At 38.0% G+C, this 21,915-nt stretch overlaps 1 protein-coding gene across 12 annotated transcripts in view; it reads right to left on the minus strand.

Moving 5' to 3' along the window:
- LOC148643952 (calmodulin-regulated spectrin-associated protein 1-like) overlaps positions 1-21,915 on the minus strand; it is a 43,457-nt gene that overhangs the window by 12,533 nt on the left and 9,009 nt on the right. For 5 of the 12 annotated variants that reach the window (XM_088615200.1, XM_088615197.1, XM_088615205.1 and 2 more), the window contains exons 3-10: positions 11,763-12,025; positions 6,113-6,274; positions 4,521-4,601; positions 3,107-3,166; positions 2,107-2,248; positions 1,745-1,884; positions 1,561-1,657; positions 1,080-1,260 (exon numbers count right to left, since the gene is read on the minus strand). In XM_088615200.1, the coding sequence (XP_088471326.1) occupies positions 1,080-1,260; positions 1,561-1,657; positions 1,745-1,884; positions 2,107-2,248; positions 3,107-3,166; positions 4,521-4,601; positions 6,113-6,274; positions 11,763-12,025 (1,126 nt within the window). Of the gene's footprint in view, positions 1-1,079; positions 1,261-1,560; positions 1,658-1,744; positions 1,885-2,106; positions 2,249-3,106; positions 3,167-3,812; positions 3,846-4,520; positions 4,602-6,112; positions 6,275-6,470; positions 6,673-11,762; positions 12,026-21,915 lie in introns of those variants that run through there. The other 7 variants (XM_088615206.1, XM_088615198.1, XM_088615202.1 and 4 more) reach the window with 5 other exon arrangements.

The following is a 21,915-nucleotide window of genomic DNA, read 5'->3' on the forward strand; positions in this document are numbered from 1 at the left end:
AAAAACCTATTCCTTAGGGATTTCTAGCTCTGGCACAGCACGATTGAATAGTCAGGAGAGAGCACACACACACTATAACAATAGCACATCCAGCAGCTGCAACTGTTTCAAGCTTCTACAGCACTTGGACAGACAACTGCTTTTGGAAGACAATTTAGTTTTCAAGAAGTTTAAGGATACATTCCAGGACTTGCCATGTTAACAGGGGTTGCCTGGCCCAGCTTTATTTTTCTAATTCTGTAATGCATGCCTGTGACATCCCCTCAGACGAGAGGCTGCCCACACTCACCTAGTGCATCATTTGCAGGATTTCAGGGGCAAAAAAGGTACTTGATCCAACTATTTATATTAAGGCTTTTTTTTGGAATAGGGATTTGACTGCTAGAGATAAGGAAGTTTTCCGGGCAAATCTAGGTTCCAACATAACAAATCTTCAAATAAGTCATTTAAAATTTAGGCACAAAACACACTGGACACATAGTCTCCTTGGTACCATAATATGAACCTTGTCCTTATTTACTCACGTATGATCTGTCCTCCTGACTAGTTTTTTTACACCTTATAAGAGCTTCCTGATGCAATTAGGTTTTGGAAACACTTTTCCTGTTAGTGTTCCACAGCAAGGGCACTCCCTGCTCTTACTTTGCTCTCATACTCCTGTTAAATGGTAACTCCTATCTTGGCTTCTCACAGCAGCAGCTAAAAAGATTTTGGTTCTGCATTGCAAGCTTTTGCATTTGCTCCTTTGGCTTGCTCCTGTCTTGACATTACTTGGAAGGAACTCCTCTATCATCCAGATCCATAGTGCCGAGACCCTTGCTGTATGATATTTCAATCACAGCTGACTACTGAAGGGTCCCTTTGGTAAAAACCTGTGAGGGGATTCCACTGATGAACGGATATGCGTTTTAATCTTTTTCTGTTTTTAGGAAAAAGCTAGTTCACAAAAACAGAAAATCAAATGCCTGAATTCAAAGCCCCAGTTGGATATTGCTAAAAATGGTTCACAGCTGCTTTGTCCAGCGTCAGACATGCACATGTAAAAAACTAAGAGCTACACAGAAACAAGACAGACTTACAGAGTCTCAGACTCTTCGGGGTGCAGGTAGTACCTGTTACAGACTTCAGAGTTGCTTTGAACCAGTGCTGGGGCATCTGCTGGGCTGGCCACACTGGCAGGGCTTGCCATAAAACTCCGCTTGGTTGCATTGGAGATGGGGACAGGAGGTCGGGCACTCTTAGGGTGAAGCACTGTTCTAGCTGTGAAAACAAATGAACAGAACAGGAACCAATCCTGTTATAAATAAAGAAAAGCACAGACACTTCACTAGCAAGGACAGTGCATTTATCAGAATGGCCCATGTAATTTGCATGATGTATCATTTAGAATACTTTCCTGCTTGCTGCAGCCACACCTGAAACTGGTTGTACAAGTTAGTAGGAATGCTTTTAAAACTGGAGTTGAAAAATGAAGCACACCTACGTGACCTTCCACACAAATCATTTAGCCAACACTATCAGGTTCAGAAAAGGTCTGTTCACTTGTGTGCAATTTCTTACCATCTTTAACCTCTTGAATGTCCCTTGGCTGTACAAAGTCAGGCTTGACAATCTCAAACCACCAGAACAATTCAGCAATGAAGACCATGACATTATGCTAAAAAGAAAAAAAAGCAAAAATAATTAGATTGAGAATGGGTCAGTTCTGAGCTATATTCACATAAATATTTTCTCACATACCTACCTTTAGCACTAAAGGTGCATAAAGCATGTCCTCTGTAGTGAGATAAAAGCCTCTGTTCAGGTACTCATTAGCAAACTCTTTCAGCAGCTGTATATTGTATAGGCTATCAGCAATAGAGGTCACCTCCTTCAAACAGATATCTGACAAAAAAAAAGGTTGACACAGTTAATGCATTGCTAAATTCCACACTTCACTCGAGAGTAAAGTCTACGAGATGAAGTTCAAATAGCCTTTGCAGATTTGGTACAACAGATCAAGATCACCTTACTACATGTTACAAAGATAAGCAATATCAATGTGCAAGCTGAAACCAGGCTCAGGATTTAAAACCAATTTTACAGGCACAGCTTTCACTAGCATACCCTCAAGTTTCATCAGCTCAGGACAGTAGTAGTGTATAACAGCTAAGAGCGCAGCACCATCACACACATCCTTCATCAGGTCTTCTAGCAAAGGAAAGTACGGCAGCTGTCTGCCAGTGAGGTGGTCCCTTCGATAACGCACCTAAAAAACATCATTGAAAATGTCATTTACTTTTTTACAGGGGGGCTTGATCAAATTTGTAGTTGTAAAGAATGAATACAAAAACTGCTTTATGACAACAAATCAATGGCACAGAGGATCTACCAAAAATCACGTGTCTGGGACCAGGATCTAAAACGGAATGACTGTAAGGAAGCTTGCTACACAGTAACGGTCTAACAGAAGCCCCAGAGGGACTGCTTCATGTCTACAACTTTCATAGTGTTGCACGTTTAATCCCTGCCTGCACTGCCTTGACTAATTGTGAGTGTTAAAAAGGATGAGCTTTAAGACCGTACAGTATGTGAAATCAAAGGGTGAAAAGCTGTACTCTATAGTGCCTGTGGTAAAAGCAGATGTAAGTATCAAGCAAACCAATGTATTTGAAAACATGGCACCGTTGAAAAGATTTGTTTTTACAGATGTTAGAGCTCCTTTTCATGTTTCTCTTTGCTTTTTAAACGATCTGAACAGTACAAAAGAAGAAGCAGGCTGGACTTAATGTACATTTAGATTCCAATGCTTCTTTGATATACAATACTAGAATACTTGACAGTAATTTGAAAGGGAAGCTTCCCCTGTAGAACGGATCTGTGATTTTGCGTCTTGTCACAAATGCAAATTAGCATGGACTAAAAACATAACCCCAGAAAGGAACCAAATCTGCTATTGTTGTACTACACAGAAAACATGAAAAGGAATATAAGATATGAAACTGCATGTTAAGGAAGATAAAGGAATTTATGACACTAAAAGGAGTACAAAGCGTCTAAGGAGACATTTCCAGCAGCTATCCTTTTCTTTGTTCTACCAGTACAGTAAATAGAAAGCATACTGTACCACACGAGAGTATTCCAATGGCTCCAGCATGCAATGAGCTAAGGCATGCATAAGATCAGGCTAATAAACATACAAAAGACAAGGCTGAGTTCAGACAGAAGGTAGTATCAATATTTAAGAAAATAGAAATAGTTTAGTGAAGAAAGATAAGGAGAAATGATAAAGCTCACACAGCTTTACACTCCAAATTCTGCAAGGTGTCTTATTAGCTCTCTATGTAAGCAAGTAGTATGTTCATATTCATGAATAACCCCGTGATATTCTGTCGGAAACAATCTTTTATAAGCGTGTTAAAGAAACCACCATTCTGAACTAGATGCTGAGTGGGAAATCCATAATGTTCAAATCCTTGATATTTCAGTGTCTAAGACAGTCAATTGGACTGTCAATGCATTATCCTCACAGTATAGGGAATTGCAAGTTTATAGGACAATGTGAATATGGTGTACAGCATGTTTTAACAAAGGGATTGGCAAAGTTTAGTTACAAAAGGCCACTGCAAAGCATTGTGTTGTCATCAGCACCTCTGAGATACACAGGAAGGACAGAATACTAAACCAGATCATCTAGAGATGAGCCAATTGCCCCAGACAATCAACAGAGTGCGTCTTATTGCTGTGGGAAGGAGGCATAAATTAAGAGATGAATGGTGCACTGGTGGAAAATGCCTTTTAACAGAGGAAAAAAGAGCTAACAATCAACTTACAGGTACTAGTTTCCAATACCATTTGGAGGGAGACTATCCAAGTAGCAAGGTAGGAGTTAGGAAAGGAAAACAGGAAAAGCAGCAGAGAAAGTCAGATGCAAATCAACAGGATCAAACCTACTACAAAATCTAGGTTAGCATAAACACCTGAAGGGTTAATCAAACAATCTTGTCAAAAGGAATAATCCATTGAATCAAACCCAGAAATGGATTTTCACTTAGGAATCTACTCAACATGCATGTCATTTATAGTTTAATAAACATACAAGATTACTAGTTTCCAGGGGAATGTGGGAACACATGCTACAGACAGGATGTTTCTAGCAAATTCTGACTATAGGAAAACAGGAAAGGTTCACATAATAAAAGGCATTCCAGTGATTAATTCTGATTCTATTAACTAATAAAGATCATGGAAATGAAATTGGACCACGTTGGTTTTTTTAATTAAAGATAACTAAAATATATAGTCCAAATACAAAATAAAATCCTTCTGTTGAAAGAATATTGGTCTTTCACTACTACTACTGATTTAGGGGTCTCAATGTCCAGACGTCTAGATAAGTCTCTTTGGTAAACATCACAAAAGAGGAGTATTCAGGTATTAATGTTTTTTAAAAAACAGGTCCCACTTCAAAGATCATTAAAACTGCCAAATTTAAGCTCGAAAACATTTTTCAAAATCTGACCACAATTGTGATCCATTACCTTTTGATGACTTGGAGATTCTAGCAGCTGTTGTTTCAGTTTTATCTCTTTCTCTGTGATTTCTCTCATCTTCAGGTTTACCTGAAATTTAATGAACAAAGCCATTCACTGCAGCATAATTGTCAGTGATAAAACAAAAGACAATTCAGAGTTATCATCCTGAAATAGTGTCAAATAGTGAAAAATTACCACACCTGTTAAATTACTTTCACCAAGTTCACATTACGCCAATTTATATACATTCCTGCATGTGCCAATATTGTAGAAGGACTGTCAAAATACAGCTTAAACAATTTCTGGCATTACATTCCTTCCCACCAAACCCTGAACAAATGATTACAGATAGTCCCTCCACATTGTGCCAAAGGTTCCTCAAGTTACTCATTATAGGGCCTCTGAAATACATCAGCTTCACTTACTTTGCAATACTCTAGAATACTGGTTACAGAGGTCAGACTAAGCACTTCCTTAGTACAAATACAATTTTAACTTAAATAAAAATCTGCAATAAGGATTCTTAAACAGGTGATCAAACAAACTTATTATCACATAATGATTCTTATAGAAGAAAGGAGAACATACTGCATCAGGAAGGGAAATCCAAATCATGCTTTAAGAAATTTCTTAGAACTTTTAGCAAATGTCTAAAGTAGCCTAAGAGGACTTTTAAAACAAAATCACTTCTCGAGAATTCCCTATTGTTAGAGAAAGGAGGAGAAAAGACGTCACAAAATCATACCTTCCAGCAGTCACTTGGAATGTTATGGATTACTCCAGCTCTAATGCATCATTGATAAAGATGTAATTAGACCCTACCTGAAGTGCTGAATCACCCATGCCTGCAAACGCTGACAACCTATTTGCTTTAATTTTGTGCAAACAATAAATCTAACTGACCAGGACTCAAAACACTCAAACACCATAACAAGCCAACAGTTAGATTATGAGCAACAGCACAAGAATTGATTTTCTCTCTGTACAGAGGCTGTTTTGAAAGATCTGCTCTCTGAGGGCAGAACTAAGCTTATCTTTGCAGTGTAGGGAGAGATGCAAAGCTTGCCAAATATTACATTATTTTTACATATATAGTACAGTAATTCTGCTGAACTGATAGGTGTGTATATATTAATCAATATAGTATTACTACAATGCACAAATCCACCTTAACCTTATCTGCCTACCAGACGGCTGACATAATTGTCATAGAACATCAAATTTATATGGAAAGAAATCCTACTTCTGTATAGGGTCTATGAATAAAGTATTCCTCTGATACCTACACCATCTTCACTACAATGTACATTCTGTAAAAATATTTTCAAAAATATTTGAATTATCTGTGAAAAACCCTATAAGCTCTTAACCCCCATCTCCACCTAATGACCACTGACTAATAGACATTAAAGTGTCTATTATATGGAGCATTTTAATTCTGATGGAGCACAACTCTTAAATCTTCAGAGCCCAAAGCTTTCTAAATTGAAGAAATTGCTAAATTGATCACTTACAGGTATTCCCAATGTTTAGAAACAGGTGATTTAGGGTGACCTGTAAAATGGATCCACTCATGGATCCCCTGCTAAACCACATACCTTATTTATCCAGAAGACCATTGCATCCTCCAGGTCAAAAGGAAGTTCCTTAGAGGCACTGAAAGTGGAGAATCTTTTCACACTGGCAACCACTTTTTCAATGCTGATCATCTCCACTGTGTAGGCCATCATTAGGGCATCGATCATTGGCATGTGTGCACTCTGTCAAGAGAAACCAATTCAAAAAGTGAAAATAATGGACTACACTCATCTTCAATTAAATGTCTTCAACTAAACAAACCCTTTTGGCAAGTGAAATGAATTTCACAGTATTTTAAAATAACAAATGGTCACACAACAATACAAAAAAAGCAACAAGTAGACAAACACAAACCAGGAGTTGTTAATATGAACTTACCCTGATACCAAATCTCTTCCATTCAAGCCTTTCCAAATATCCATGTTTCGTTAATCTTATCACAAGAGCCATTGTTAGCAAATTGTAAATCGAACAACTATCATATTCTGAATATTCTTATGTTTTAACAAAAGATCTAATATAACTCATTAGAAAAGTAAAATCCTACTGTCTGGCAGTCAGATTGCTGCACAAAGCTAACTCCAGTGGTCTCTGAAGACAAGACTGTTCAGAAACAAACGAGTACAAGCACAGGACAGCTAAGAAAGGTATGACTTAGTGCCAGCCTTAAATAGTACTGAAGCTTTCCAAATGCACAACCCTCTTAGGCAAAGTAATCCCATCTACAGACTATGGGACAGATTGCGGTTAGTTAAAACCAGATACAAACTGCTCTTTAATCCCACAGCTTTTTTACATCACATCTTTATTATTTCCTTGGGCAGTGAACTTTTAACTACATCTGCACCCAATATCTGTTACTCAGTACTGCAGAGTGTAATAACTTTTACCACGATTATAATTTAAAATGTATCAAAAATACACTACATATTAACAGTTAGCCAACATACCACCAGTGTAAAATGCTTGCAGGTTTTAGGGTATAATAGCAGTAAAAAACAGAAGGGAATCTGTCTGCTAACTGGGGTCCAGACACAATTACAAAAGCTTATTACAATTACAAAAGGATCTGACAAAAAGAGACAGGATAGTGCTATATACTACCAAGGCATATGATAACGTGAACAGTGTTGGGGTAGGATTCAGTGCCAGCAATTTAAAAACAAATATTTAAATTGGTCTACTATTTCAATATTTGAAAAAAATAAGACCATCTACCATAAAACATTACATATGTACAATTCCTAGGGTGTTGGTATTATATAAATACCAAACAACTCAATCTTATTGGCTGGGATGCCTTACAAGCCTGAAACAAGCTTTGTGATTAATCTCGATTATGCAAGGGAGCATACATGCTTATGTGCAACACAAAGTACCGTCCAGGAGTAAATTGAGGTAGACAGCATTTAATCAAAGTCCGTAGTATAACACATGTTGGAGGACAGTGTAGAACTGAGTATACGTTTGATGAATTATCAGAAAGAGGCTGACCAGTAACCAAAGCCCAGTGCTTATTTTAATAAAACCTTTACAACACTTTCCAAATATCATAACAGCACAAATACATTTTTTTATAAAAACACTTCTTGTATTGTCAATATATACAGTTATACTGATAAAGGTATATTGTTCAGAAGTTCAAAAACGTGAAAAGCACAGGGTTTGTCAGGATTAATGTAACAGGTCTAAATGTTGCCCATTTAAGATTGAAATGTTTTAGACTTAGATCCCTAAAATATTAACCAAGTACACAAGTTGATAAGGAAGATATGTTTGCCGTGATGCTCTTTTGGTATTTGGTTGCCTTTTCGCACTCTTAATTCAACGTCAACATTCATAGATGGTGAAATTTTAAAATGTGTTTTTGACTAGTGCATTTTCCTTGAGAGACTACATGAAAAAGTCAGAAAAATAATTTAAGCAGCTAGGCCTTTCAGGGGTTAGAGGCACCAAATGTCAGATCCATGTTGATGAAGAAGAAGTGACTGTTTCCCCAATCACATCAAGGTTTTAATGGCTTGGAAACCCCTTGACAGCTAACTTAAGAACAGTGGGATAAGAACACCAAACCATCTTTTGGGATGCTTCCCATACTGTAATACATTGTGTATTATAATCAACACCTTGCACCTTGGACATATTTCCCACAAAACGCGCACTTTTTTTTTCCAAATGTTCCCAATGTAGCTTTATCTGTGTGTCAAATAAAGGTTAAAGCTTTAATGAAAGGGAAAAGAAAAAAGTGACTGGTAAGTAAAAAAATTAAAATGAACTCAGCTGCAATGCTGCAACTCAGATGTGTGAAAACTATTTGCTCATATGCAGCCCTGAATCAAGGCTGACCTTTTGACTACTGATAGAAATAAGCATTTATACATTTAGTGAACGAACAAGCAGGATACCTGGTTATATCACTGAAACCAAACAGCTTTTTTAAAGAAACAAGTGGCATTAAAAGCAAACTTTCCCCTTAATTTAAAAAGGCCATTCCAGACATAAATATTACACTGGCAAGGGACCCTACCCAGTATTCTCAAATGCTCAGTCCGACAGCTAGATTTAGGAGTCAGCTGGCAAAATAATCCATCTTCAGTCAAAATTCTAGGAAGGTATTATGTACTTTTCAAAATGGAGAAAAACTTATCATGACAGATATGAAGCATTAATGTTTAAATTATTCTAGACCTGGCCTCTATTTACATATTTAAATTACTTCCTTATCATCGTCTTGTTTCTCCATCATTTGCACTCACATATGGCAACTGGTACCAAATATTTTGTGCTGTTAAGGTTCCTAAGGAAACCTGTGCACATCTTTCGAGATGCGTTTTAAAACTAAATGCAAAGCAAAGATATGAGGTCTTCAGCCATCATGATAAGCCTGTCTGCAAGACATTTTAGCAGTCTCATACACACACACACACATCACAAAACCTTTCTCGGCTCATAACATTTCCTTGTAACTGGAACAAGCCCGCCAAGGGGAAAAAAATAGAGAAAGTGAGAAACGAATACGTCAATATTTGTTTCCATAGCAGCAGTAGGATGTACAGTGAGGTGTTTTAATAGAATACAGTATGTGCAAATTGATCTGATGCTTCAAAAACTATTCACTTCATGTCTCTGTAAATTAATTCAAGGAGACATTTCATTCATCATACCTACTGATTGCTTACTAAAAAGGTCTCAACCATCATGGTCTTTATGGAAAAAAATAACTTCCCATCCAATGTGACAGATGAAAGTTCACCGCAGTGTCTCCTGACCTACTTATGCCCCAAAAATGTCAATATCACCACATGGATAGAAACTGGGTTTCTGCATAAACAAGTTAAATGAACAAAACAGATGAGGGAACCATTTATAAACATGCAGAGTAGAAATCTCATATTTACATTTTAAGAATGCTGTAATTTTTAACAAAACACTTCAGCTAGCAGAGGTAAGGAAGAAGCTCAAGTCTCTAAAGACGTTAGGTTCTAACAGAACCATAAACCCGTGCTACAGTGTCAGAGCTGGAATGCCTTTGGTCAGGTTACAGTACATCATGACAGGCCGAAGTTATCTGCACCAAGAGAAATATTTGCTTGCTATCCTGCACAATTATTAGCCAAATGTGGCTTTACAACATGCTTTAAGTGAGTTTTGAATTATTATAAATGAATTATAATGGAGTCTTAAAACGTTTTCTAAAAATATAAAAAATCTCTCATAATTCCGACCTTTTTTCTTAATTCATTTCAATAATTATTTTTCCAAAGAACTAGCAAAACAGCCTTTTTCTTGTTTTTGTTTCTTAATATACCACAACAATAGAAAAATGTCAGAGAAGAGTTTTCCCTAAAGAATTTTATTACAGAAAAACAAATGTATTCAAAATAGTCATATTGATTATCCCATTAAGAGACTAAACAGGTTTTAATGAAATAATAAATGAAAACAACTCTTTGCTCGACAAAAGTGCAACGAGGTTTGGGAAATGATCATTACATCTCCATTAATGTCACTGGGATTGGTGCCACAAAACATTGTCTAACCTCCTCTGTCCCAATACCAGCTGTCAGCACTGCATGAATCTCCAATAATCTCTCAGTTTTACCTCCCCAGGCAACCACTGACCTCTGAGCTCTGAGCCACTCCTCCCCCTGGCTCTGCATCTACCCCACCAGCCTGACTGACTGACTGACCACAGCCAGGGCACAGAACAAGAAGCTGCCCTGCTCCACGTGGGAACAAGACGCACATCCAAAGGTCTTGACACTTCAGTTCAAATTATAGATTATGAAATTACCCTCCCTAAAAAAAATTTAAAATTGAAAAAGGCATTGTTTTATGTACATATAGCTTTCCACCTGTCATAAAACTAGCAATAATCTACAAAAAGAGCTCAATGAACAAGAGTCTAGATTATTAACATATTTAGCGTATCAGTTGTGTGAAATATAAACAAAAGGTTTAAGTGAGTTTCTTTTTTGTAAAATTTTACATCACAAAGATATATGATACATTCAGGTTTTGAAGATAAGCAAAAACTACACAATGGCTTATTCACAAAATGACATCAGGAATTAGATAAGTGATCACCTGCATGAAGAACTGCTTTAGGCACATCCTCAAACTAGCTCTCTTTCACTGAGACATGTCACCATGGTCTCCCTTATCTACTTGGTTATTTCAGAAAAAAAAAAGTAGTTGAATCACCACTCAACCCATTGGGAATGAAAACTGCTCTGAAAGCAATCTGTCACTTCTAAAGCAACTTTAATCAGACAGAAAAGGTTTAATTCGTGGTCTTGTACACTTGCCGGTAGTTTCCTCTAATTCAGATTATGTTTTTGAAGTACAGTCATCAGCATCCCCTAACATTTTCTATACAGTGGAAACATGATTGCTTTGTACAGTTAGTCTGACAAATGAAGATAGTAAACTGTAAGGCAATTCATGTCAGCAATAATTTCTACACTACTTTTATTTTCACCGTGTTCTTTACTATCAACTTATCTAAACAAAAACTGTAACAAGTAAACACAGAAACTTAACTATATAGACCAATAAATCATAACACTGACATTTAAAAATCCTGCACAAAATGTCTGAATATTTTTCACACATTGAACTAGCTCATTGAAATATCTAAGTAATAATCCTGAAAAGTGGAAGAAAACTCGTGCTATAATAATTTAACCAAAAAGAAAGTTTAGTGAGTAATGCCATTAAGTCCTAAATTTAAAATTCTTTCAAAAAGGCAGAAAAAAACGGAGCATGCGTCTGAACAAGATGAGGGAATTGAGAAACTATAATTTACCATTATGACTTTGAGAATAAAAATGCATACAGCAGGGGATTTACTACAGAAATGTTCTGTGAAGTTTTTCTGAGGGAAAAGCATGGCCTCCCACCCAGGACTGGAGTCCGGAGGCCTAACCAGCGCCATACATTGCTCCCCTAGAGCTTTTAAAAAGTGCTGAATGTTGTACTACTGAGCATTTACAAAAAGCACTGATGTCTGTTTTGAGTACTAATAAGCTTTAACAATCATCTGATATAGCATTTTCAGGAGTGCAACCATAAGACACCAAGCAGCAGCACCCACCTGACACCAGCAGAGAAATATATTCTCTGTGTGCCCTCTGGTACTCAAGCAATTAACTGCTCCACTTCACTCACCATTTTGATGGGGGCACAGCTGAGATCGGACTCTGACACGGGGGTGTCATCGCTCTCCATGACGTAGATGCCCTTGCGAGACAGAGCCTGAATAACAGACTGGTGTCCCTGCAGAGCTGCCACCTGATCCCCTTTAAGGATGAGACTGCATACACGGCAATACAGCTCACTGGACAGCAGCAGCTTGATGACTGGTGGCTTGATGTGCTCCTGCTCGTACTGGTCTGTGTAGAATGGGTCCTGCAGGTCTTCTGGGATATTGTCTGGAGCACAAAAGAGACAAGCCGTCAACACACTAGGTCGACTTTGCTGGCCGATTACACAAAGGCTGCATTTTTCCCCAGCAAGATAATCACAAGAAACACACTATAAACAGTAAATTGTCAGCTGTTAACATAGAAATATCAGATTTAAAAAAAACACACACGACAGAAACCACAACCTTGAAAATACGCATTATAGACAGAGTTAACCCTTTCATGACACCTCACAATCTAAGTGTCAAAGCTCCCTGGATTCCAAGTATACGATTTTTATGTCCGCAGTTTTGTAAGCATATAGCTCTTCGGCTGCTCTTCGGCTGCTAATGTTCTTAGGTTTCAAGGGAGGTTTGCAAAGCATAGGCTCTAAACAGAAATCGCCAAATTAAATTACTAATGATACATTTTGCACAGAGTACTGGACTACACTGTAGTGCTAAACACAAGGATGATCAGCATTTTATATCCTTTAGATGCACTCCTTTGTGACCAGTTTCTCAAGTAACAGAACGGAGACAGTGGAGGCCTGCATGAATTTACTGTGGTGTACAATGCTGCTTCCCATAGAGAGCTGGAGATCTCAGTTTCCAAGGCATCAAGCTTCACTGAGCTCAGCCGCACTGACAAGTTCGAATTATTGCACCACAGGTACAAAGAAACTGTGTGCAGAAGCAATGGCTCATTCCTGAGAAGCAGCAACTAAAAAAACAGTCTTTAGCGAACACAAAATTAATGCTTTTTAAATGGAAAAAAAAAAAGAAAGCAAATTCCTTTATTTTCCTGGACACCCAATAGTGTATAACCTCCGTTAATCCTAAAAATCTAAACATTTCATTTTGTTCACATTAACACATTCTCTCTAAATTAGACAGGCCTGAGAAGAATAGTATTACCAAACTATATTTATTAATTCAGATACCTTCTAGGAATTGAAATGGGGAAAAAAGTTTCTAGGCTTCATCCATTATAAATGTGTTCAGAATGCAGCCCTCTAACATTACTAGCATCTGTTTAGTGTAAGACTCAATGCAGAAAGCATTTCCTATTTAATCCAGGCATCCTTTTTCCACTTGGAACTTTAACTATGGCAGTTGCTTGCCAATCTGCAAATATGAAAAGAATTATTAACATCTTATTAACAACCACTTCATGTGGTTAATCCTATGATTTTCGTGATGGCAATGAATTTGGGGCTACATTTAAAAGGACGGTTATCCCCCTTTGTCTCCTCTCCCCTCCCTGTCTAACACGTTAGGCAAGCTCTTGCAGCTCCCCATCATGTACTGCAGCAAACTGCCCAGCCGCACCTATTGACACAGGGCCATAAATTCCACAACAGAGCAATACCTCTTTGAAGTTAGCCAACCAACACACAAGAGCTGCCTACTTTCTATGATACAATCCGAATGAAAGGGGTTGCTTAGAACTCATTGTCCCTCTCAGTGTTTAACTTGCTCAGAAGCCTTGCAAATACTCTTTTGCCATTCTCTGTGTGATCTTTAACTGTACAATGGCCATCTGCTATTCCAAATAAACCAGTAAAGTATGTTTCCCATCCAGGTTCACTCAGGGTGAATGCACAGAAATGAAAGGAAAAGTGTCAATGCTGCACAGGTCTCAGCAGTTTACAATGCCTCATTAATGGGTCTTCAGAGCACTGTGCATCGCCGATATGTTTCCTCCACTGCACTTCATCTTAGCACCTTCTCCAAAAGCAATCCAGCTTGTGCTTAGACTAAACAATAACAAGGCAATCAACCTGAATACACAACAGGGTGAACCTACGTTGTCTGAAATACATACTCTGAAATACAGAAGCTTTGACTTAGTGTTCTTAATTCTGGGAACCCAAATCTGCTCAGAAGATGCGGTTTAATTTTACCCTTAGAGCTCATGATACTATCAGGTTGAATTATACACATTAAACATTTCAAAGGAAACTACCTTGTTAAGTGGTACCGTCCTCACTTTTCACTTTTGGAACGTTTCCTATTGTTTTCCTTCCATCGGTAAGGAAGGATGGAATAGAATGTATGATGTAATACATTATTGTAAGTGTTACTTTTTGGAATCCTAGAGAAAAAAAACACCACTGCCCCACTATTTGAAAACATTAACATGTCCAGTCAGGACAATAATCACAGTTTACAATGTGCTCTACTGATCTTAAATTTAAAACAGTAGAAAACTGAAACCATCTCAAAAGCCCCCTTCTTCGCCTGAATAAGATGTAAAGAAGTGTGTAGTTCTTTTAGAGAAGTTTGACCATCATAATATTTTCCACCAGTTACACAATGCAGAGATGGCCATTTATAATTCCAGTATTCATAACTGCAAATAATCTGGTGAACAGGGTACATAACCATAATGAACACTTCCCCGTGGGCAGCCTATTTAATGCTTAGAGCAGTCCTCACAGCTTTCAGGATACAAAACTGGGAGCAGCTTGCAATCATGATGCCTCATCTACTTGCTGTTTTTGCGCACTGATATGGCTTTGTTCCTAACTTGGCTGCCTGCTGGTGTCACAGACTTTATCAATCCCCTTTGCAAGCATTCATTAGGCCCAGGAACAATAGACTGTAGAGAAGCAAACATATGGGGAAAGCCCCAGTTGTTTCATTTTTGAGCAAAATCAGCCCTACTAAGATAAAGACATACTCCTGCCTTTGATAGAGTACTAAAATATATCATATAGATAATCATAACATAAAATCATAATAAATGTCTTGTGAATCCACAGCTAAAACATGGAGTACAGGAGGAATCGTAATTTCGGTCTTCGTTTACAGAGGAACACAAAAACATATGAATGGTTGTTTTATTGAAGCTTATTCCAAGACAAAGTTCTACATGGTCTAAAATCAATATTATACTGTTAATATTCTATTAACAGTCTAACTTATTTGTGCATGCTGTTTTTAAATCACAGCTACCACCTCTCACCTTTCAACTTCTCTTCAGAAGTTTCATTCTAATCTGGAGATTAACATTTCCTTTTCCGTCCAACAAAGCGCATCACCCAGTGCACTGGTCCCAAGTAATGTAACAAGGTGATAGATTAAAAGCTTATAGGATCTGTCTGCTCAGCCATCAATGGTTGAAATCTTATGTTAAGCAACTTCAGCAATTAAAACATTTCGAGTTCAATTCAAGCTGTTATCCCCTTGGGGAAATAACACAATCACGACAACGAAGAGATTAGGACAACAATACAATGTTTCATTTTAGGAACAGAACCTATAAAAACAAATTTGACCACAACTAATTATAAATAAGGGGATTTCATGTTACAATGGCTGATTTATGACTATGATTTAACCACAATACAAACAGGACCTCACTAAAGACATGATTTGCAAAGTCAAAATAAAATATTGTCCACAAAAGATTATGAAGCGATAGAAGAACAAATCTTACTCAGGTGCTCCTGCACTGCAATTGTGACCTTGCGATACCGAGGTACTTTGAAAGATTATAAGCTGCCGCAAGATTACTTTAGAAGATACCAGACAGAAAGTCTCACAAGCTGCAAACATGAAACATCATCCTTTTAAAGAGCAATCGACAACATTTCTCATCAAAGAAAGAGCATGTTCATGCAATGTTAATTGCCGTTTCAAAGAACGCACATTAAAAAAATCAATAACTATAGCATTTTTGCAAAATCCAATTGTGATAAATGGTGATTGACAGTGGCTCAATGAGATGACTATGTGTAATCAAATGTGCACATAGGATAGAAAGGGTTTTTCTTTTCATGGTTAAAATACATGAAGGAATGTCCAAACTTGCATATTCTTGTTCATTTTCATTTAACTCTGCTAAAAGAAAGTAACCAATTAGAAAACGTAATACAAATTAAAAAATTGCATAATTTATTCAAAATGTGTTATGTGTTTCCATATATAAAAAGAACTGAATAACCAGCCAGATGAACTGGAATACACTTGTTCTTAAAAGCCACAAGATCATGCTTCTGTTTTTAGCACAGAGTAGCCGTTTGGGACTAGAAGTTGGATCCCTCATCTTGTAACAGCTCAGAAATAAGGAAACTGGATTGGCAGACACCGGTCACCTGACCACAGAGCTCTATTTATGTGTATGTGGAAAAAGGGTGGGAAACAAGTCTGGAAGAGTGTCTAAACTTGCATAACCCACTCAGACAAAAAAAAGAAGAATATTAACAGCTTTTAGGTGCACAAAGGGAAGTGATTAAAAATCAAAAATAAAATTAACAGAACACATCAAACAGAAACAAATGATCTTTTGACACCTCTAGAAGTGTGAGGGTGAGGATGCCCATCTACCTGAAAGTGAAATATTACTTTATTTATAGCAGATAAGGGTCTGAACTGCCAAATGCCGACAAAGAACCTCAAACCAAATATTGGAAACTATTTTGATCAGTACTTTCCAATTCATTTGCACACAATGGAACCCACACACTCACACAGCAGCTGCTTTAGGGGACACTAACCTAACTGGCACGTCTTAGGAGAGTGGGAGAAAGCCAGAAGAGGAGAAAACCCCAAACACGGGAAGAACACACACAATCCACAGAGACGGCTCTACAGTCTGGACCCTTTAGCTGTGGCAGACCCTGCCCTGACCGCCACACCACGATGCCACCCACGTCTGCAATCCAACACAGGAACACAAACTTGCAACAAAAGACTGCCCTCATCACTGTTTGAAACAACGTGGCATTCCTGTGCACAAAGAGCGGGATGCCTGCTTCTCTCTGTGCTGACAATGCCACTACATACAAAGAGCCAACTGACTTCTGCACCATTCAACATTTTCGGCAAATGTGCAACAGGAAAAGCAGAAGGCCGACAGAACACCAGTTACACTTTTACACTTTCTTCCCCCCATTTGTTTTTTACTTTTGTCTAACAATAATGAGCATTTTATTTTCAAGTGCAGAGTTCTGATTTGAGCTACTTACATCCACATGATGTAAGTAGAAAGGTTACGAGCTTTTTAAAATGCAAAGTAAACTAATGGTTTCATACAATGATCTCACCACAACAGATAAGTGACTAGACCTACTGCATATGCAAGGACAGAAATAGCTTACCCAAACTCCCTGCAAAACCCAGCTACCTTAAAGCACATCAACCTTATGAAGAAGATCTAAGATATCAAAGATAAGGAGTGCTTGGCAGCCCAACACGGCTGACCTATTCATTTTCGAAACTTTATAAAGCTTAAGGACTCATAAATGCTGTACAGGTTTCATGGAAATGTATTACTATTGTGATGGGGTGAAGATGTCTATGCTTAAATGAAATTATGATCCTGAAATTAAACATTAATAACCTCAGCACCTGCTTTTGAGAAAAATAGGTCAATGGCTTTACACATGACAATCTCTGCAAAAATCGTTCTTGAAAACGTACTTTCTTCATTTTGACAAACACAAACTGTGAAATGTTAGATACCAGAGTCTGGTGTGGCTCTGTGAATCAAATATACTGTACCTGGGTAACTACAAAAGCGCTTGCAGCAATGCAGTGAAAATGAAATCAGCATAAAAGGCTTTTAAAAGACTCCAAAATACTAGAGGTATGTCTACAGATGGTTATTTAAACACAAGACTTTTTTAAATTTCTCATAAAAAGCCACAAGTTCTAAAAAGCTAATGTACCATACAGAACATTGTTTTTCTTATTAGCACGCTCAACAATTCACTTTACAATACCAGTGGCAAATAATTGGCACAGATGGGAGAAAAACCAAAACACCACCAAAAATGTAGATGACTACATTTCCACTCACTGCCACTCATGTGATAATTACACAGAAGGAACTACTGGATTCAAAGTGATTCCTTATTTAAACTCGATTTATCCCAGCAGGTTAGGTTCCAGGTTGTAAAGGTTCATTAATACAGCATATTATCAATTTCACAATATGAATGACAGTGTGAAAGAAGATGAATCTGTGGTCAGAACATAGTGGGATGTGGAACTACTTTAAAAAATTGCATTAAATGGAAGGTGACCAGTTTTTATGCATTATTTATACAACGTAATGGAAGTTTTTTTACTAATAGTTCATCTACAGTTGCACATGAAAGCAAGTGCCATCTTTCCATTATTTTCAGAAACATACATAACAGAGGTTTGAAAAACCGAAAGAAACTGTGACCTGAACATTTAGTTCTACAAACTGAAAGCAATATTGTGCATGCAAGCATAAAAGTTCAAAACATTTACACTTTTGATAGATAACCTTGGACAAACTGACACAGCAAAAAACACATATTTGATTTCCAATACGAAAACAAAGCATAGACGCAACAGCATGCTGTCTGTATACTCTAGTTATTGAATTGTCCTGAAAGCTCCACTTTAAAACACACTGGATATAAATAAGGTTCTATTTTGGAGTGTCACACTTAGACCTTTTAAACAAGAGATTCATTTTGATCCAGTGTTATTTAAGTGTAGCTAAATCCCCAGGACTTTCATTACCGTTGCAAATGAGGTCATTCTAAGGTAAGTGAAGCTACTTCAAATAAATTCCAAACAGTTAAAGAGCAGCCCACATTTCAGCAGTCCAATGCGCCGATATTTTCCATTATGTACATTACAGGACGCCTGTTGGAAATCTCACCACTGTTTTCTAGACTAATCATCAATACAAGCTCCAGGATGAACTCAGTGTGCTGTAGCCATGCCAGGTAAGGTAACCACACCAACTGAAAAACCTTCTGTAATTAACTGCCTGGGTGTGTTAACTGTGCTTTCAGCCCAACAGCTATGGGAAAGCTTTTTCAAAGCCAGGCTGTGTCAGATATCACTGGAGTCCTTGTAATAATGTTAAAACTGTGAAGCACCAACAAGCCTTCGTCTCTGTTTCCTTTAAGAACTCTCACTTTGCAGGGATGGACAACACTAGAGCTCTGGAGTGGATAGGGCCCTAGCATCCTTTCATCCTAAATCAGCTAATTGGTAATTCAGTTTATTATAAAACAATTACCAATACATATTTTTATTGATCATCTATTTTTTTAATTTTACACGAGTACAGCCATTTCTGCTGTAACATGTTTTTCCATAACACTAATTGGCTGTATGATTTATCATGAAATAACGCCTTTTGCAGGTGCAAGTTGTGCATAACGTAATCGTGTACCGTATTCACGCGTCACTAGTTCCACTAGAATAAAAACGGTTGCGCAGCAAGACATGCTTGGGATGCTGGGGGAATTATCTCACACATTGGTGTCAGTTTTTGCCCAACCTGCATATGCAACAAATGCATCTGTGCTCAGCCCTATTTTCATCCTTTAGAAACATTGATAGAAACTTTGCCGTTATAATGAGTGGCAAGGGTATGAAGCATTCTGCTAGTGTGTGCGGTGCTCGTGAAAAGAAAAGGAAAGCTATTACTCTGGAACGAGACTGTTGTTATAAAGCAACATAAGAGAAACAAAGCAACATGATGTGATTCGAGCTATTAGGCTTAGTAGTGTGTATTGTTAACATTCCATATATAAAATGTCTCTCCTTCTACTGCAGAATTTCTCATCGCTCAGCAAAGTAAATACTGATGCATAATATGCCTTATTATATCTATTTTTTCCACAGTTTTCTGTTTAAAATGATCACGATACACATTCAGAAGTTATACATTCAAACAAATAATATGACCATTTACTATAGAATAAATAACTTCATTTAAATGTAGCAGAAATGCCCGTACCTGGAAACCCTGCAGGAACGCTCAGGTACTAGTGCGGCCCAATCCTGTCATTCCAGATAAAACTACACTGGTGTTTTTTCTTTCCTCCCACATTTGGAAAACAGCCCCCTACCCACCTCAAACACACACTTCTCCAGATCTGTTGCTGTCAATAATCAATCAACTGAGTTTACAGCTATGAATTTACACAAACATGCGAGGGATACAGACAACCCACAAGACATGAAGTCAAGCCATCTGCTATTTTTACAATTTAAACTTTAAAGCAACAACTGCCCATGTTAGCATCTAATGGATGATGCAGTTTTCACTGAGAGAACTGCAGGCTTACAGAGGTCAGTGGTACATAACAAGCCAAGAATAGCCTGTCCTGTTGAAACCAACCTGACCCCAGAAGTACTCAGACAACTTTACACTACTGGGGTTGTCCAGGTCACAGTCATATAACAGTTTATCACACTGGGCATCTCTGAAATATAAGGCTCAGCTCCAAATAAATGCCTTCAAGGGTGGAGTCACTTGGGAATCCAGAAGATTATAGTGTTCTTCAACCCTTTCCTGTTCCTGAGGACAGCAAGCACTGAAAACTCTGTTTCTTCTGTAAGCCAACTACAAACTGCAGAAGGCTGAATATTCACTCAGCAATCAAGAGCACTGTCTACGTTTCCTGAATGAGAATAAATTAAGACTGCAGCAGAAAGCAAGAACACCTCATAATGTAGCATGAACTACGTTGACTCACTACTGATGTAACTGTTAAATAAAATCTCAGTAGTTATAAAAGGAGTTTTATTCACAACAATTTAAATGCCTTACTATAAGAAAAACTGGATTAATTATAAGATTTTCAATTTGCAAGATGAATCTGAGTATCACAAGATTTTTCTATAAACTACAGCATCTTAAACACAGAACTAAATCACTTCTATTACACTATTAAACTGTTTAATCGAATCATATTGCAGGCCTATCAGATACTACAGGCTTGCTTTTCGACTCATCGTTTCCAAAACATCTCTAGAAAACAGAATAATGTCTTGTCATTTGCCAAACCACTTTATACCATACGGTGTCGCGGTGAAGCCAGAGCCTACCCGGCAAGCAACAGGCGCAAGGCAGGGTACACCCTGGACGGGACGCCAGTCCATCGCAGGGCCAGTGCAAGTCAATCATACAGGGGGACAATCTGGAGTCCACGGTAAAGGCTGAGGAGGGAAATTTGGCTCAGACACCAGGATAACTCCCTACGCTTATCGAGAAGTGCCCAGGGATCTTTAATGACCACAGAGAGGCAGGACCTTGGTTTAACGTCTCATCCAAAAGATGGCGCCCACTACAGTATAGTGTCCCCGCCACTATACTGGGGCATTAGGACCCACACAGACCGCAGGGTGGGCGCCCCCCCGCTGGTCCCACTAACACCACTTCCAGCAGCAACCATAGCTTCCTAGGAGGTCTCCCATCCAGGTACTGGCCAGGTTCAACCCTGCTTAGTTACAGTGGGTAGCTAGTTGAGAGCTGCAGGGTGATATGGCTGCTGGCGAAAGCAGCATAATCTACCATGAAATTAAAAGTATAGTAAGATTTTGACATTTGATAAAAAATGCCTGGGCTGTATTGTAAAATGCTTAGGATGTTCATTTTATGGCATCGTGGTTACATTTCTCACCATGAACACAGTTCAAATGCAAAACAATGTGAACCAATACACAAAAGGAGTCCCAATCATGTTTATGTGCATCTTTTTAATGAGTGAAATTCACTGGTCTTGACCAAAACAAAACTACGCATGACTTCAGGACTCCCGTTCACTGATAAAGGTAATTTAACTAGGATGAAGGCTGCAATTTCCTGAATATCAGCAGGACAGTGTAGCACCGGCCAAAACACAAGTACAGCAACCCACTGAACAGCTCCTCGACCAGATAAAAAGGAACTAATTAAATGCCAATTTTGTCAACTGGAGACAAATGGCAATCACACATACAAATAAATTAAAAATAAGCTCAGTTGTAAAATGAACCCTAATGCAGTAATATGACATCAAGAACACTTGTTTGAACATAAACTAATTTTGGCATTAATACACATTAAAAGGCCTAATGAAAATTCAAAGGACAGGCACAAAATGTTAATATTCTACTAAGACTTCAACCAGAACTGTGATGACTGATAAC

The sequence above is a fragment of the Lepisosteus platostomus genome, chromosome 21, assembly GCF_059453375.1.
Source record: "Lepisosteus platostomus isolate fLepPlt1 chromosome 21, fLepPlt1.hap1, whole genome shotgun sequence".
In the NCBI taxonomy this organism is placed as follows: domain Eukaryota; kingdom Metazoa; phylum Chordata; class Actinopteri; order Semionotiformes; family Lepisosteidae; genus Lepisosteus; species Lepisosteus platostomus.